The sequence below is a fragment of the Dipodomys spectabilis genome, unplaced genomic scaffold (genome assembly GCF_019054845.1).
Source record: "Dipodomys spectabilis isolate Male_0828 unplaced genomic scaffold, ASM1905484v1 ptg000095l, whole genome shotgun sequence".
NCBI lineage: Eukaryota > Metazoa > Chordata > Mammalia > Rodentia > Heteromyidae > Dipodomys > Dipodomys spectabilis.
Window position 1 is genome coordinate 8,524,296 of NW_024870772.1, and position 19,675 is coordinate 8,543,970.

General features: G+C 33.4%; 1 protein-coding gene across 4 annotated transcripts in view; it reads left to right on the forward strand.

Annotated features, from left to right (window-relative positions):
• Window positions 1-18,095, forward strand: part of Pcdh9 (protocadherin 9) — an 886,374-nt gene extending 868,279 nt beyond the window's left edge. For all 4 annotated transcript variants that reach the window (XM_042685825.1, XM_042685823.1, XM_042685824.1 and 1 more), the window contains one exon: window positions 15,878-18,095. In XM_042685825.1, the coding sequence (XP_042541759.1) occupies window positions 15,878-16,251 (374 nt within the window). In that variant the 3' untranslated portion in view covers window positions 16,252-18,095. The remainder of the gene's footprint in view (window positions 1-15,877) is intronic.
• The last annotated feature ends 1,580 nt before the right edge of the window (window positions 18,096-19,675 follow it).

The window sequence follows — 19,675 nt, forward strand, 5'->3', positions numbered from 1 at the left end:
TTCACAGATCTCAGAACCTTTGGCTGTCATCAGGAGTAAAAAAATGAAGGTTTACTGTGCAGTTCATTTCTATTAGAGAAAAAAGAACTGACATCCTAAGCAGTATTGATAAAATTTGGGAAAAGATATCTGTCTTGTGGTTTTATTGATACGGTAGACTGAGGCACAGAGGAGAGCACAGAATGCACAAATACAATCAGTTGCTGTAATCATAATTCTTTATTCCATGGAGGCAAACACACATACAGTATATTGTAAATTTGTAAAATAATTATATTTTAATGGATATAAGAACAGTTATAGTCTGAAATTTCTTATATACAAATGTGATTTTTGTTGACTCTATCAGTACAATTTTTTTCAATTAAATATTTAGAAACAATGAAATATTCCATTTTTTACTAGTATAAATTTGATCAATTTACAAGGCTGACCTGAATTTGTAAATTATTTTTATTCTAACTTATTACCTATCATACTTAGAATATGTGTAGCTAGTACTCATTTCTAAAATTCAATTTTTGGTAAATAACTACAAAGTATTTTGAACTTATATTTAGAACAACTAGGGCTTCACCATTTAAATTCCAGTAGGAAAATCACTGATTGCATATTAATGCTTATTAATTGAGCATATAATTTGCATGTGTGAGGTCCTGGGTGGAATTCTTAGAACACACACACACACACACACACACACACACACAAAGGGCCAGTGGGTGATAGAGCTGGGAAAGAGTCTGTGAATCTTTTGCTCTCAGGTACCTTCAAAGATCACCAAAACTTGACTCGTACATATACTATATATTACAAATAAGGGAAACCATGGGACCTACGTTTCTTTGGGCCTGGCTTACTTCACTTAATATAATTTTTTCCAAGTTTTTCCATTTCCTAACAAATGGGGCAATGTCATTCTTTCTGATGGAGGCATAGAATTCCATTGTGTATATATACCACATTTTCTTGATCCATTCATTTACTGAGGGGCATCTGGGTTGGTTCCATATCTTAGCTATGGTAAATAATGCTGCAATAAACATAGTTGTCCTGGTAGCTTTAGTGTGGTCTTGTTTGTAAACATTAGGGTAAATGCCCAAAAGTGGGATTGCTGGGTCATAGGGGAGCTATGTCAGGAAAATGAACCCTTAGATGTGTATTTTAATGTTTTTTTCTTTCATGCATGTGTTTCTAACACATTTATAAGATTATCTCTTTGTTGCTTTGTATGTCCCTCCCCCACAGTATAACCCCTGCTTTCACTATATTTGATGTCAGTATAACTTGTGGAGGAGATGGGGAAAAACCAGTTGTTTAAGGATACAGGTTGACCTGTTGCAACAATGAGAAGTACAAGTTGTCATGTCCAAAACGAGCTTTACAACGTTAGTGCGGAGGGGGGGGGGGGTGAGGAGGGGAAGGGAGGGAAGGAGAAGGATTGGGATTAGGGGGAGAGGGGGGAGGCTGGGAAGGGATGTGAAGGGTAAACAAAGGAGGAGGCTGCAATGCTTGGTAAGAAATGTACGCATTATCCTGCCCAAGTAACTGTAACTCCTCTGTACAGTATGTTCACAAATAAAATTAAATTAAATTAAAAAAAAAAAAAGATCACCAAAACTCTGGGTGCTCGTGGCTCAGGACTCGAAACCTAACTACTCAGGAGGCTGAAATCTGAATATTGCATTCCCAAGCCAGCCCAAGCAGGAATATCCATGAGACTCTATCTCCAGTTAATCACAGAGAAAGCCAGAAGTGATGTGGTTCAAGTGGTACCGATTGCTAGCTTTGGGCAAAGAGTAGCTCAGGGACAGCATTCAAGCCCTTGGATTAACAAAAAGAAAGAAAGAAAACAAAACAAAACAAAAAATGCAGGGAAACAAAAATGACCATACATTTTGTCTTTTTTTTTTGGTCGTGGGGCTTGAACTCTTGGCTTGGGCATTGTCCCTACACTCTTCAGCTCAAGGCAAGCGCTTGAGCCACAGTGCCACTTCTGGTTTTCTAGTGGTTTATTGGAGATAAGAATCTCATGGACTTTCCTGCCCGGGCTGGCTTTGAACCGTGATCCTCAGATCTCAGTAGCTAGGATTACAGGCATGAGCCACCAGTACCCACATCATTTTGTCTTTTTTTCTTAATTATTATTTATGTGCTCATCATTATTAGGTGCATAGTAATATTATGATACATGTTTACTATATGTATTGATCAAATCAAGTTTGTTAACTTGCATCTGGAACTCCAAAAAATTAATAGACAATTAGATATTTGGGAAGGAAATTAAGACAGTAAAGTGAGTTTGTAACAAGTGTTTTTATACTACAAGTTATAGTTCTTCCTCACTATCTGGGCTTCTGATCATATTCATTAGATTCTCAGACATCCTAGGCACATTTCTGCTATCCCTTTATTTCTCAGGCCCAAGCTGGTATCATTTTTTTCCATTTTTCAAGTCCTTTCCTCCCTCATCACTCATTTTCCAAAACACATTCCATGAAAGAATGTTTCATTCACCCACTCTCATTAGAATTTCTGTCCTTTCAGTTTCAGGATACTGAAGTTTAAATGAGCTATTCCAGTCCATGGGCAGCCACTGGTGATTTGAAGGGTTTTTGAAGTTTACCCTATTTCAAAAATCAGATGAATCTGCTATTTGATAAAATAAAGAAGTCTGTATATTTGTTTTGAACCATCTCTAGAAGGCTTTCAGTAACACATAGGAAAATATTCTCCTTAAGAATATATATATATATATATATTATAGAATATGTATACATTATACAATCAGTAGGTTTTACAAAGTAATCAACCACAAAGTATACCCAAGAAATGAGTACTCTTAAAAGATATTAAAAATAATAATAAATTATGAGGGAGAAACAAAGTTAGAAAACAAATATATTTATAACTTCTCTGGAAACATTATTAGAATAACCAAAATAAGTAAATATACTCCCTCAGAGGGTACTATCAACATTTGTTAATCAAGTTCTATATATGGAACTTAGTAGACACTTCCCTGTCCTATTTTCTTTTCATGGTTTACTAAGATATAATATTTTAATGTAACACAGGTTTGTCTAAAATTTTGAATGTAAATTTCATCACCTGGAGAGATATTTTTAAAGAAAGAGTCTTAACAAAATCTGAAAGCATAATGAGTTGAAAATAAGATCTTGATCTCAGAAATAAAAATGAATATTACTTTTTGTCTTATAGTATGGGATTGTAATCTTTTTATGGACAATACCTCATTACTGAATATTTGAGAGTCATGAGCAAACAACCAACAAAACAGTTACCTACTGAGAATGTGTAAGTTCTCATCAAAAACATGGAAGTAAATGGCTGGTAATATTCAGAAGGGAAAATATTGCAGAAAATCTCAGCTAAATTTATATGGAAGTTATAAAATGTATGTTTTACTACTTTAAGGATCAGTTTATTATATCATCACTATATTGCCTTCATGATCATTATTAATATTCTTGTTGGCACTGGGGATTGAATGCAGAACCATGTTCTCTTCCTACACAGTCACATCGCCAGCCCTTTTTTTGTGCCAGTAATTTTTGAGATAGGGTCTCACAACTGCGTGGATGATGATAGGCCTATTTTAGTCTTCCCACCATATTTGGGATGACAGACTTTGCCCTGAAGTATAACTTCTTTCTTTGAGATAAAGATCTATGGAATTTTCTGCCCGGGATAATTGATTATCTTTTTCTAAACCTCCTAAGAAGGAAAAAATTGTCAGTATCTGCCACCAAAGCTGTGCAAAAACTGACTTCTGAAAAGACACATGAATGAAGTGATGAAGTGACTTATTATAAGACTAAGAGGAAGAATACTTTAGGAATAAATAAGAGTAAACACAAAGATTTAAGTTTAATATATGTAAGTTATAGCAAAAATATTACTGTGGAAAATCATAGGAGTCTAGATTGTGAAATCAGGTATAAGCTCAGAAAGTTGAGCAGGATTAGACCCTGAGAGCTTCTGTAAGCCTATAAAAGAAATACAACTTTCACCCCGAAATAATTAGAAACAGAAGAATGAACCATTCTGCTATACATACTGTTGTAGCCTGTATAATACTTCCAATCAGATTTAAATCTCAGTTCCCAATAGTCAATATATTACCTTACTTGACACAAGGACTTTGATAATGTGGCCTTGGATCCCACTTTGAAATGATTAGGTAATCAAGGATGATCTACTGTAATAACCACTGTCATTGTAAATAGTAAACAAGACAAACAGTAGAAGAAGGTAATGAGATGGTGAAAGTAGGGTGTGCTTTGAAAATGGAGGAAGGAACCACATTGAAAGGAACATAGATCTCAAGAATTTGACAACAAAAAAGAGAGGGGAGGAATGAATACTCTACTCCTTGTTTTTGAGAAGTAAACTGCCCTAAAACACCATCACTTTCCAGACTTCTGGATATAGAAGAGTAAATGGAGAGTATTGTTTCAAGCCAATAAATGTGTGTTAATTTGTAACAGACCAAGAAGAAGCTAATGAAGTGAGACTGGGGAACAAAATGTAGAAGTGGTAGCCATGAACTTGTTAGAAAACAAGAGTAGAGTGTTTTAAGCTATTTCCTTTTATGGAAGTCATTACACTAAGTGACTTGTTAGACTATTTACTAAGTAATTTAACTATAAAACAGGTTTTACATAAACTTTCTTCTTTAGGAGTAAATTAATACAAGTTTAGCATTTTGAGCAACATCAGTTTATGGTCTCAATTTTATACAATGTCTTGAGAGTTACCAAACATGCTTGAGGTCTCCCAAAAATGAAATAAAGTTTTCAGGTGGAATGGACTCTGATCTGGAGGTTCTTAGGAATAATCTGTTTGTTTGGTTTGGTGGGATATACTTTTAGTTTGTTGGTGGGATATACTTCTTGGAGATTGTAAGACTGAAAACATTGGATTTTTTGTTGGCTGAAAAGTAGAGGCTGAGACAGTTGCTGATAAACAGGGTCCAGATTTACTGGGATGGAACTTTGGAAAGATTAAGGCATTTTCATAATGTGACATTATCAACAGAAATGTGAACTATAATCTTATCCCATCATGAAAGCTAAGCTAAGCTAAGTAAAAGTACAAAACTAAGCATTCTCACCAACTGATTTTCGTATCACCACCTCATATCTCCTCAATCAGAATTTCAGAATGCGACCAAGAAATATTCATATTCAAAGGTCCTCCAGCTACTTCTGACACATAACAAATCTAGCTAGTTGTCTAGAATATTGAGAAGGGATCAAAGATCGATTTTGAATCCTCTCCATCTTTGCATCCGAAAGCTTGTTTTTGGTTAAGCTGAACAGCAGACTACTTGAGGAATTTAGGTAAAATGTTGAAACAGAGAATTGACTCCACATGTTCTGACTCATAGGTGCACTTTAACCATTTCCCTACCTGACTCTTAAGCACTTTAACATTTCAGAAGCACTGAGAAGTGAAATTTTAACTCAACGTGATAAAAGAATGCAAATGTAAACATGTACATACCTACTGATCACATCACCTGTATTGGGGGTTTTATGCTATTTAAAACTAATGCTTCAAATATTTTTAGACAGTATAAATCATTACATGATCATATCCTTAACTAATTAGACTCATATATTAATATCATGACCTGGGACTTGTTTCCAATGAAAACTATGAGAAATAAGACCTAGAGATCTGGGACTAGAAAAGAAACACTACATCACAGACCACTGGACATACCAGTTAATTTTAGTGCCCCCCATCCCAATTCTAATTTAACATACCTAGAATATGAATAATGGGTAGAAACTGTTTCAGATTATTTTGCATTACTAGCCTGGAACTCCAACATTTTTGAGGGAACAGAATATTATATAAGGTGTTTCTCCAATTCCAATTTAAATTTTAGTTGAAAATTAAGCTGTAAAGAAGTAATTCCTTCATTGTTTCACATCTTAAATCTATTCTTTCAAAGTTTTGTCCGAGCAATTAAGATGTACGTTGTTTTTACTAAGATAAACATGATAAATGAAGAGTAGTTCAAGAAATCTTGTTATATTAAAAACTTAAATAGATGATATAAAATATAATTAAAAGACATATCAGCCTATAAAAATAAATTAAATATGATCCACAGAGTTGTAAGTAAGGTGGTTTAAATCAGGCAGTTCGATCCAAATTTGAAATTTACTTTAAGTAACTAGTCTTGATCTAAATGATCATTCTCATTAGTTGTGGTCACTCAAATGATCATAAAATATAATATTAATGTGGAATAAATGGTGATTACATAAAATTATCAGGGGCTATTTTTTCTGCATTTTACTTCAACAGATGAGAAAGTTTTACTAATATCATGCAGAAGATGGATAAGGAAGTACTCTCCATTCTTGGGGAGCTATAAACTCTGTTCAAATACCAATATCCTCTCTGGCAGAGAATCTGCAGCTTTGTGTGGCCATGTGTTATTGTATTTGGACTGTTTCCATCTGCAAATGTTGACTTTTCATCTGTGACCAAGGAGGGAAAATCTGTATAAGGAATGTGTGAAACATCTAATCCTTGTTTACTTGATAACCAAAGGTTTTGTAAAATCCTGCTGGTGTTGGTTTTTGTAGGTGACTGTAGATGTATTCACAGTTGTGTTTTTTAAGTCTGAGAGACAGGATAAAATCTCAGTGAAACCATTAGGTTTGCAATTACTTTTAGAAATATATTTATTCTAATTATAATTTCTCATCCTCAAAACTATTTACATCCTAAGTCACAGAATAAACTATAATAATTGTTTTGTTTTGTTTTCCCCTGTTGTGGGCTTGTTATTAGTAAAAGGGAATAACTTTGAAGAGCTTGGTTATCAGGTTATATGGAGAACAAACCACAGAAACAGGGATTGTAGAGCTCATGTAACAGATCTAAATTTTCCTCTGAATTTAGAGATAAAAACCTATAAATTAAGAAATCTAAAATTACTTTCTCACTATTTTTTCATCTTTAAAATAATTATTAGGGATGAAATCAGTTTCTCTCTTTTGTTTTGTTTTCTGATTTGATTATATTATTCAAGAATTAAGGATTGTTTAGCCAGGTGCTGGTGGCTCATAATTGTAATTCTGACTACTCAGGCTTCTGAGATCTGAGGTTCACAGTTCAAAGCCATCTTGGGCAGGAAATTCCATAAGACTCTTATTTCCAATAAACTATTCAGAAAAAGCTGGAAGTGGTACTGTGTCTCAAGTGGTTGAGTGCTGACTTTGAGCAAAAAAAGGCTAAAGGACAGTGTCCAAGCCCTGAGTTCAAGACCTAAGACCTCAAAATAAGTAGAGTTAGAATTATTTTTAATTTTAGATATTCTGTGTATTAATCTTTGAACCGAGGAAAAATTGACTCAAAAATTACTAAGTGAAGAAATAAATAAGAGCTATTTCTCTCAAATGTCCCTTTGTCTGCAAAAGAATTATTTCAAGAAATCTTAATATTAAATTATATGGAAAATCAAGTACCTGATATAAAAATATACATTGTTTACATATAAGCTATTTTCATCCTCCCGAGTATCATAAGTAAGCCATAGTTTACTTCTTGTGTCAGTCAGCTTTCAGTCACTGTGATAATTACCTAAGAAAAACCACTGGCAAGGGAGAGGATTATTTGGTATCAAAACTTCACAGCTCATGATTACTTAGTCATGTACCTTTGGGTCTGAGGCAGCAAACTGCACCATATTGACATAATATGATAGAAAAGTTTCTTATCTCATGGCATTCAGGACAAAAAGAGAGAGAAAGTGACTAAAGTCTCCTTGTCCCCTTCCAAGGCAATTCCTCCCTCCCCCCAATGACCTACATAGGGAACCATCCTAAAAGTTTTACCAGCTACCCATAATACCACATTATGCCATATGAGCCTTTGTGCAGACATTGTTGATCCAGACTTGCACTGATATGGAATGATGACAATAAAAGCAAATCTCTGTGTATATTCAGCTGTTCAGTAAGGATGAGTTTTTATATTCATTTGTTCATTTTTTGTTTAGTTGTTTTATTTTGTTTTGTTTTTAACAGTGTTTTGGACTGAACCTGAAATTTTTTATATTTATTTGTTCAATTTTTTGTTTGGTTGTTTTATTTTGTTTTGTTTTTAACAATGTTTTGGATTGAACCTGCAATTTGATTTTGCTATACAAGTAATCAACCAATTGATCTGTGCCCCAAGACATTTTGCCACCTCCTCTTTTTTTGTCTTGAAATAAAATTTTATTAACTTTTCTTAGAATGCACTTGAATGCAGTATCCTACTGTCAATGTTTCTCAAGGGGTGAGATTAAGGCTATTGTCACAACTGGACAGATATGACAGATTTTTCAGAGTTGTATTTGTTTGTTTTGTTTTGTTTTTCTTTTAGTAATACCAGGATTTGAACTGACACTGCTTTTCTTGCTTGCTTGGCTGGTGCTCTTCCTTTGATCCACACCTCCATCCCTGCTTCATGATATTATATTTGGAGATTAAGTCATACAAGTTCTTTGGTTAAGACTGGCTTCCAAACAAGATCATGTATACCTCATTCTCTTCTTTGTCTGTAATCATAGTCATGAGGCACTGGTACCTAGAACATTTTTTATAGTATTATCTATAATTGTTTGAATTCTTTGATATTGAAGACCAGTGATATGCCAAATTTGTTATTTATTTTTTATTATATTAAAATGATAATGAAATTCACAAACTCTGTTCCTCTGCATTAGAGAAGAATATTTACATATTATTATGCATTTCCATGAGAATCTGACTTTAAGTTTCAGGGTGTTGCTAAATATTTTGAGGTACAATAGAAGTCTCCAAAGAGAATGAGAGAAATGATCAAAAATTCCTGTTTCTCGGACCAAGAGAGAAGAATTTATTGCCATAGTTAAACTGTGAGAAAATTAACTGATGTGATCTCCATTGCAACACAATAAATACAGAATATGTGGATGAAATAGTGAATATAAGGCCTTGTATGAAGTATGGTTGCGTCTGATTTTATTCCAATCCCTAAAGAATTATATAAGCTTTTACCTTCAACTATTCATTTGAGGCAATCCACACATAGAAAAAAATAAAATTACAAAATTATTATTAGGAACAGTTTCAAAGGAAAGAAAAGAAAGAAAGAACCGAAAAGTGAGAATGGGGTAGCCAAAAAATATCAAATTTTGTTGTGTTAGATTTCTAGTGATACGAAATTTACTTAAAATGAATAGAAGAGAATATTTGTTTCTTACAATTGCACTGAATGAAATAGTAGCAAGTATAAAATTAAGTAATTTTTGAAATAAAAGTTGCAAAAATCTATATAAAATATAACTTATTTAAAACATCATTGTGCCTAACTTTTAAGCAAATAGCTTTAGGGTATCCAAATCAATGGATGCATCTTGCAGATTGATACTTAGTATATCATGGGTCCACATCCAAACCACCTTTTTGAGGAAAGAGAGCAAAAGTTGAACTTAGGAACCAATGTTTTATTTTTTTTTTTTAAATAAAGGAAGTTATAAGTGCTCTTGCTATAAGAAAAGACATCAAAACATGACAGTCTGATGTGTACTGTATCAAAAAGAAATTGTACTATCAGAAAAATTGAACATAATGAAATATTCATTGAAGTGCAATGAATTTGTTCCAAAACTATATGAAAATGACTTATCTGCTTTGCAATTCAATTTTGGTATTCAGTTTAGATGTATTTTACCTGACAATAAAACGTTCTAAGGAAAATTCATTCACAGAAAAGGCTGAGATCGAATAGAGCATATAAAAGGTTGCATGATTTTTGTTATACTGTTTCCTAACTTTGGAATTAAAATTGTTTTAAGGGAGGTAAAAGATTGTAAAGGGTTGATCAATAATCCAGAATCTATTTGCTAATTACAATAGTACATTATTTGATTAAGTAACATCTCTACTTTTGGGTATTATAAAATGGATCAAGTGCCATTCAAGTATCCTTCCACTCAAATATGGCTGGATTACATTGATTTACACTAGTTCATATTTTTAGCCAGCAACCTTAAAAGTCAGTATTGCACGTAGCTTCTTAGACAGGTCCCCATTCTTTGACCCATACATTCCATGACTTCTAATATCAATCAATGTTTAGTCTTTAGAAAATATTTCATTTGGTTTTAAGGGAAAAATGGAATGAGAAATACTATGAAAATTCATATAAATATTAATTGAGACAATTTTCAGAAAGTTTTCTTTATGCTTTTGTTTTTGCTTTTAAAATTTGAATGCAGAGACAGATGGCTGTACAGCTCTAGCAGCAATTGCATCTTTATATGTGTAAAAAGAAACAAGGATAACAAAATTCAGATGGAAGATTATGAAAAGGCACAATTAATTAGCGTTTTAACCATCAATAAATAGCTCAGTGTTTAAAATCATTTGGGTGAGCTTTATTTTGAAGAGAAAAAAATCAGTATAATGGTTATGGAAAAGAAATGTACTAATTACCTTACTTGTGTAAATGTAATCCCTTTGTACATCACCTTTACAATAATTTATTTTTTAAAAAGTACCTATAGCAATTTGGAGTTCTGGCCAGGATTATAAACAAACACTTTGTGATGTAGTATAAAGAGGCTATTACAATTTTAAAATAATAATAGTTAAAAAGAAAAAGAAGATGTAGAAGAGAGAAAGCTTTGTCCTTACCCCAAATCCTATTGTAATCTTGGTCTGCATCTTAAGAGATACTTTTGGAGCATTCGTTCTGATCTTTCCTATGGATCTCTAATCCTTTGCATAAAAATGCAGGATGAGTAAAAATTCTCTGTACCTTCTAGGGGTTATATATTGTCATTCAAATCAAATATTAGTCTTTGTCAATTTATTAAAAAAAGAAGGTTAACCCCCCAAAAAAATAATAATAGTTACACAGGAAATATCCATAAAGATTTCCCTTCTCCCCATTTCCCCTCTCCCCCAGACATGAACACAAGCTATATCAATATTCATGTCAAATCACATAAAATCTCAAAACAGCTACATTAATACAACATAGAAAGAGATTGCGAGAAGAAAGGAAGGAGAGAGACAGAAAGAGAAAGATTTGTTGTCCTTTTTTTGTGTTTCATTTTGACTTTCTATTGCAAGAGATATTGGAAAATATATGTAGATGCAAAGTAAACAAAAAAAATCACTACTTAATATCAGGTCCTTAAATAAAAACTGACCAAAACATAAGATAAAGTATTTTTCCAACAGAGCATTTCACAGCATGAAGAATAATGGCAACTGGTATGCATAGCTTTTGTTTATTTACATTATTGCTTTTTAAAGATTTTTTTCTTATTTTTTTAATTCCTGGTTGGAGACCATGTTGGTGGCCTGTCAGTTTCCCCATTGTAAGACAATTACTTCTAGAGCTGTCATAGTCATGTGCCAGGAACATCTGTCCTGATCTTCCTAGGGAATGCTGGTGCAGAGATACAAGAAAATGTAATATAGTTTAACAACCTGGTTCCTGAGTGATTATTTGAATTGTCTTATGCAGCTAACCCCACTGGCTATTCACATATACCTTCCCATGAGTTTAGCTTGCTGTTACCCTGTTCAACTTTTGTGTGATTTGTTTGGAATGTTTCTCTTATTTGGGAATATTAAATATAGTTCTGCCTGCTGTTCTTCCAAGTGCCATTTTGTGTCCATTTTGTTGAATCATTAATTTCTTTGCCCCACTTGGCTATTTAGAAGGCTGACTTAAAAAAATTACAAAACTTACGCAAATTCCTTCATAGACTTTATAAGAATCTTTCCATTCACTCTTCTTTAAGATGAATCATAGCACATTTCTAAATGAGCAAATGATTCTATTTAATATAAAAAGTGTGCTACAAGTTAAATACATTAGCATAGTACACAAAACTTTTAGCCATAAATGTTTTGTCAAATATTTATAAAAAGAGAGAAATGACACCTCCTGTCTGTTACTCTTAGACATTATTTATTTGAAGGATCTTATCTCCATGATCTTATATCTACTTTGTTAACTATGATATTCCCAGTGCTTAACACTGTTAGAGTACCTGTTAGAGTACCATAATATTCTTATGGTCTAATTACATATAATTGATATAAAAAGAAGTATAAAAGATAATACATTGTTAAAGTGTATATCATCAAACTTAAATTCCACATATACTTATAAATACAGTGTATTACCTATACTTAGCTTAAAAACAACTTTATACATACTTTTTAATATATTTTTATTGTAAAGATACTGTACAGAGGGGTTACAGTTACATGAGGAAGGTAATGAGACCATTTACTGTGGAGCATTGTTACCCCCTCCTTTATTTTCCCCTACCATCCCTTTCCTCCCCCACTATATTTGCTTGATTCCATTGGTATTTCTGAAGTAGCTGATAACACTTTTGCCTTTTTGAGATATTAAAAAGAGAAGAACAAACTTTATGGATGGCAGAAAAGTAAAGATTAAGGGTTGGTTTTTGGCCTTCAATACATGTTATGCATCTAATTTGTGACAGTTTAACTCTTTTTATCTACACTGATTTCTAAAAGTAGTGAATACTTTTGACTGGGAGTTATATAAGTTATTTATTACCTGTCATAAAGAATCACTAAGCAAAGGAATTTGCTGTTGGGGAACATTTGGTGTGAGCTTTTTGAAATCAGCATCCTCTGTTATAATGACTTAAGGTCTGCCTTTTAGCGGAGGATATCTTTAATAATTCTCAGAACATTTTCAACATCATAAAATTTTAATTAACAATTAGCATTGTTCGTAGATCATCACTATTGCTTAGGCATTATGAGACAAGCAGAACAACAAGCCATTTCTTTACCATTAATGATTTTTCAATCTCGGAAAACAAAACAAAGTAGAAACAAAATAAAGCAAAACAAAATACTCTGTGAATGCACAGAAACTCAGCATAAAGACACACATACACACACACATAATTTAAGGATTGCAGGTTTGGCTAGGAAATTTATTATTCTTCAGCAAAATGAGATCTGTGGAAATCTTCAAGCTGCCCAAGGCCCATGAACTAGTATAGTTATAGAATCTGGTAGTAGAATCTTGTGGTAGTTTGAAAATAATCTTTGACTAAGTCAGTAATTAAATGAAAATAGGCCATATAAAAGGTACTTTCAAATTCTATGACTCTACTGCAAGGGTCTTGAATTGGCTTTAGGAAAATATGTTAGCTTTGTGGATGCAATCACTAAGTACACCAGAACAAACCTAAAAGTAAGAAATTAGTTTGAACTTTTAAAGTGTGGCCAGATTTATATAAGGCAAAAAGGGCTCATAGAGAAATGTAAATTAAATATCCAAGGAAGTAAGTAATCATTGCAGGTTTGCAAGAGAGAGTTTAAATGAATGAATGTGTATTTAAACAAAATAAAACTGTTTGCTTTTGAAGGGCTGGGAATATAGGTCAGATGGAATAGAACTTTAAAAATATTCTCAAGAGCAGAATTTCAGATCTAAAAAGATAAATGAGCTAAAATTTGAGTTTATATGGAACAGTGCCTCTGAATCACATGTTTTTCACATATGGACTCTACTGATATTGCCTATTGTTAGCTATCTGTCTTTTCCATCCACTGTTTCCTATCTCAGAAAGTATTTGATAATATTCAAGAAATAAAAGGATATTAGTAAGGTAAATAGCAGCAAATAGAAACCGTGTACAAACACAACGATTTTAATTTACTATTTGTATTAATTTAAGTTTTAGAAAAATCTTATATTCCAATGGTTTCCCAGTTATTTGTTGTCTAGGCAAATATGTGTGTTTGTTTGGTATGTACTTTATTCTGAAGACTTGTTGCTTCTGAAAATGCTGTATGCTTCAGCATTCTTGCCTATACATTTCAACTCACTCCTAAAATCAGTTCCTAATTTCTGACCTATCACTTGCCAGGTGAGTATTTAATCAAGAGGAAAAACAACAACAAACATATCCACTGATTCCTTTATCATTTGATCATGAGTAATTAATTAATAAAAGGTTGATTTTTAATGTCCATAGACAGATGTGTACTGTTTGGCAATCCTGGTTCAAATGGATATTCTGTTGGTGACAAAAACAAATGGCACATTCTATGATGACTTCTCTTTTCTGTCAGTTACCATGAGATTGATTTAGGAATTTAGCATAGGCGTTTATATGAATACTTTTGAGTTGTTGTTTTGTCTTACACCTTTGGGCTACAATGATCCTCTCAGTTTAGCCTCCTTTGTAGCTGGGACTAAAAGTGTGTATTACAATGATAAGATTAGATTCACATTTTTAAAAAAAATTTTTATTCATTTTTTATTGTGAAAATACTGTACAGAGTGGTTACAATTACATGGGCAAGATAATGAGTACATTTCTTATCAAGCATTGTAGCCTCCTCCTTTGTTTCCCCTTCCCATCCCTTCCCATCTTCCCACTCCACCCCCCCCCCAATCCTCCCAGCCCCCACTAAAGTTGTTAAGTTCGTTTTGGACATAACCACTTGTACTTCTCATTGTTGCAACAGGTCCACCTGTATCCTTATTTAAACGACTTGTTTTTCCCTTCCCCTCCACAAATTATACCGACATCAAATAAAGTGAAAGCAGGGGTTATACTGTGGGGGAGGGACATACAAAGCAACAATAGATTCACCTTTAAATGTTAAAAAGATAGAAATTTGAAGCAAACATTGTGTGAAAATACATAACAATTGATTCTATTACTTGGGTTTTAGAATGTTTACTGTTGATCAAGTATGACATGTATATGGTACTTAAGTTAAAATTTTCTTTCAAATGAATGCAAAGAAGGGGCATAAAATGCAGCACATATTCTATAAAATTATGGAATTGAAAAAGAGTCAGGATTAGAAGGGATAAGAGAGAAAGACTAAAGGAGTGACATTAATCAAGGTTCATTGTATTCATATACTACTTTGTTGAATGGCATGCCTTTGTACAAATTTGTACAAAACTCCTTTGTACAGTTTGTATGTAGAGATAAGATATTTTTAAAACCTATATAAGTTTTAAAAACATGATTTTCTAAAGAAATGGATTATAAGTGACTCCACAGACCAAAACAATATATTAAAAACTTAGAGTACCTAGTTTTAATGGTCATTTCCTTCATAATAGTATGGTTATTTTTATTTCATTTATTTATTTATTTATTTTTGGGTCCGGTCATGGGCTTGAATTCTGGGCCTGGGCGCTGACCCTGAGCTCTTCAGCTCAAGGCTAGCGCTCTACCACTTGAGCCACAGCACCACTTCCGGGTTTTTTCTTTTTGCTTATGTGGTGCTGAGGAATCGAACCTAGGGCCTCATGCATGCAAGGCACGCACTCTACCACTGAGCCACCTTCCCAGCCCGGTTATTTTTATTTTAAATCATATGTTTACTTTTTAAAATTTCATGTAGTTGTAGCTTTTACCTATTACAATTTTATCTTTATGATTTAATAAATTTTAGTGTTTTTTTTCCTTAAAATATAAATCAGTAATGATTCCTATGCCATGGAATGACTGATCAAACTAAATTATGTTTCTCTAATGGTGTTCATTTCTCTGACTCTGAATTTCTATCTGTGTCTATCTCTATCTAATATTTAAAAAAAAGTATGTTTGTATATACTATGGCTTAAGAGATTTAAAAAAAAGAAGATAAATACTGTACCAACAGCCAGAAATGTGGTTGCTTTTTGTGTTAATGTCATAGAATTCAGGATAATATCATGGAATCAAATCATTTGATTGTATTATGAGATCAACAATGTATGTCTTTTTAAACAGATTTTTCTAAGTCTTTTCTTTCTTCTCTTCTCTGTCTGATGTCTTCTACAGATGGACCGCTGGGTCCTCGAGGATTAGCTGAAGCTACAGAGATGTGCACTCAAGAGTGCTTGGTGTTGGGTCATTCGGATAATTGCTGGATGCCTCCTGGCTTGGGTCCATACCAACACCCAAAATCTCCTCTCTCAACATTTGCACCCCAGAAAGAATGGGTCAAGAAAGATAAGCTGGTGAATGGGCATACCCTGACCAGGGCCTGGAAAGAAGAGAGCAACAGGAACCAGTTCAATGACCGCAAGCAGTATGGATCCAATGAAGGCCATTTCAGTAATGGCAATCACATGACAGACATTCCTCTGGCAAATCTGAAGTCCTATAAGCAAGCAGGAGGTGCTATGGAGAGTCCTAAAGAGCACCAACTCTAAGATAAGGCTATTTGGGACCTAATTACTTCAATCTTAATAGACATGCTAATACTGTGTGTGTCAGAGCTTTATGTATTCAGTAGATCTCTACAATTATGCCCCTTATAGCAGGGATATCCATAACTTTGTGTTAGTACTATGGAGGATATACTGTTTGAAACATAAGAGAGATGTTATTTCTACTAGCCATGTGATCTTGTTTACTAGAATTGAATAACTCTCCAGAGATTTCTTTATTGTGCAATTTATTTTTTATTATTGCATTTTCTTTTGACCCTGGACTGCTGCTATGAACAATAGAATAGGCATTTGGAGAGTCAGAAAGTTCCATGGATTAGAGTGACTGACAAATATATTCGGTTAGAAAATTGTGCTCTTTTTGTCATTCATTTATGCTGGGACCGCTATACTTGACATTATATTTCAAACAAAACTTTAAAAAAAAGGTAAGCATTAAACCTATTGTGCTGTTAACAACGTTAGTGGACACTTGTAAGTCAATCAGTGTTAAAGTATCTGTAAATAGAAGCAAGTTATTATTAACAACTTTTGTGTACTTATAGCATTCACCTAAAATGTTGTAGCATAATTCTGTATTTATGGTTGCTTCTTTCCTTTATTTCTATATACCTTTTTGTTGTTATTTTTGTTGTTTCTTTCAGTGAAATGTTTCTGCATTATTAGTCTGTCGTGATACACATTGTTCAAAGAATCTTAAACACTTTGTTTGAAATGGGTTCTGAAATTTTGCTTCGCTCTTGAGAGCTGTGACACCACAATTCTGTTAAAGAAACAGAAAAAAGAAAGAAAAAAGAAAAGAAAAAAAAGGAGTGAAAACTCTATACAAAAGAAAAGAAGACTGCTACAAATGATTGAAATTTCAGAACCACTTGTTTTTCACATTATTAATTTCAAAGTAGGGAAAAGCAAAACCCACTTAATTAGTACCATTAAGTGAGAGAATAATGGGAAAATGTTATCTAAACTAATATAATATCCTGTACTTTTCATCCATGCAAAACTAAACTAATGTATCAAAATTAGCATATATTGAAGAAATATAACTACTCAAAACTAGTTTCAATTGGGCAAATGTGTGTCTCTACAACTTTGTTGAAATGGCAGAGTTTGTGTTGATCCTCATATGCAATACTGTTGTTGTAACGCAAGTGTTATTAGACCATAGCCACAAAATATTTAATGTGTTGTGCCTTCATGATGTAACAGAACATTCTCCAGGTAGGGTAGTTGGGGGAAAAAAGGGATAAATCTCTAATTATTGCTGTTTAACTGTTTGTTTATCATAGTTGGTCAATGCCTGGCAGGTACCAGCATTTTGTCACTTAGGTCAAACCAAAAAAGTGACAGCTAATGTTAATAATAAGATCTGAGTTGCACGTGCAAACAAATCCAAATTCGAACATACTTAGGAGGTTTTTTGTTAAGGCATGACAGATGATTTAAACAAATAAATAGCATGCAACAAAATGTCTTTATTGAAAGAAGTGGAAGTTACTTAATGCCACAGTTCACCATCAGTTTAAAATATATATATATATAAAACAAACAAAAAAATTAAAAGAAGTTTGCTAATCTGATAGTTAATTTGTTATTACCAAAAACAAAATTACTTTGTAAATAGCAGTTCACATTTTTCCACAGTATAATGGAAAATAATGGGTAGGGGTGCATTGCTTATTGAAGTACATTTTTGTCGGTTTGTGAGGGTTGTTTGATGACTTTGACAGAATAAATATCTAAACAATTATCCTTGTTACTGCTTTGCCAGTTCTACGTTATTTACAATTATTCAGCTCTTGCAATAAATGTTCTGAATTCCTGATTGTAGTGTGTTCATTCTTGGTCAACATCCAAAGTGATTATTTCAACCCTAATTTTGGATAATGAGATATATATGTCCATAAAATAGCTTTTATTTATAAATTACGGAAGCTTGTTGGGGCTTGAGAAGTAAGTTATGAAAATATGCTTCCAAGTAAATGTTAAAGGTCTCTAGTAATCTGCATATTTATTTTTAGGGAAATTCATGCAGAAATTTTCTTTTTAGTCAAGGTTCAAGCAACTTCTGTCAAGGACTGCAACATCTCAGTCAGAAACTGGACAGGGAAGTACTAATCATGAAGTGAACTTATCTTTTTTTACTTCATCTCTTAAATATGACTTAATGAAGTAAACACTTATTTATTTATTTATTATTTTGGTGTCAGTCCTGGGGATTGAACTCAGGGCCTGGGCACTGTCCCTGAGTCTCTTTTGCTCAAGGCTAGCCTTCTACCACTTAAGCCACAGTGCCACTTCTGGCTTTTTCTGTGTATGTAATACTAAGGAATTTTATTCATGGCTTCATGAATTCTAGGTGGGCACTCTACCACTGAGCTACCTTCCCAGCCCACTTCTTTATTTTTGACCATGGAAAAAGACAATTCAAGAATTACATCACACTCAGGGATAAAGTCTTATCTAAATGTCATTCAAATTAGAAAAGAAATAAACAGAAACCTATTTTGTGTTTGTACTTGGATTTGACATTAAGGCTAGATAGTGTTCTGACCAGTGAGACATTTCTCCAGCCCTAATTATATTGAAGACTTTTCTTTGGGGGGGGGGGGCGGGATGGGACATAGAGTCTTGCTTCCAAATTGCCAAATTGGCTCTGGCATCTGCCTATTTTAGGACTCCCATAGTTGCTTGGATTGAAAGTACTTGCCACTGCATCCAGCTTCCCTTTGTTAAGATGGAATCTCAAGGACTTTTCTGCAAGGAGTGGCCTGGAACTTCAATGCTCCTTATCTTAGCCTCCTACAGATCTTTAGATGAATTGTTCTGCCTTGATTGGCTTCAAATCCAACTTTTCTATTCTCAACCTGTCAAATATGTAGAATTATAGGCATTACCATGGATGCTTGGCTTTCATAGATATTGCTGAAGGGCTTTGCAATGGGAATCAGAGGCATGAAAATAAACACATTTGCTTGGACCACAGGACATGTATAACAATTTAACCTAACCCTGTTATGAGCAAGACATATACATTGATTTTAGTTTTTAAAATTTGTTATCTTTAGGACATGGAATAAATTAACCTTAAAAGGAGGCCATTCTGAAGAACAAAAAAGAGAAACAAAATCAATGAACAGAGTTCCATCTGTCCATTATTTTTTACTTTTCACCCTTCAGATCTGTCTTGAAGAGATAATTACAGAAATCAAATAAAATGATGTTCCTTCCTTCATTTACCTTTCCATGAAAAAGCAGAGTAGAAATTATCTTTTCTCCATGGCCAAAGTAGATGATAGAAAGTAAACTTGTCTCCTCCATCCTCCAAATAGTTATTCCAACAAACCTTAAGACTAACTCTTCTCAAGGCATGTTATGTGCTTTGAAATTTTAAGCCTAAAACAAT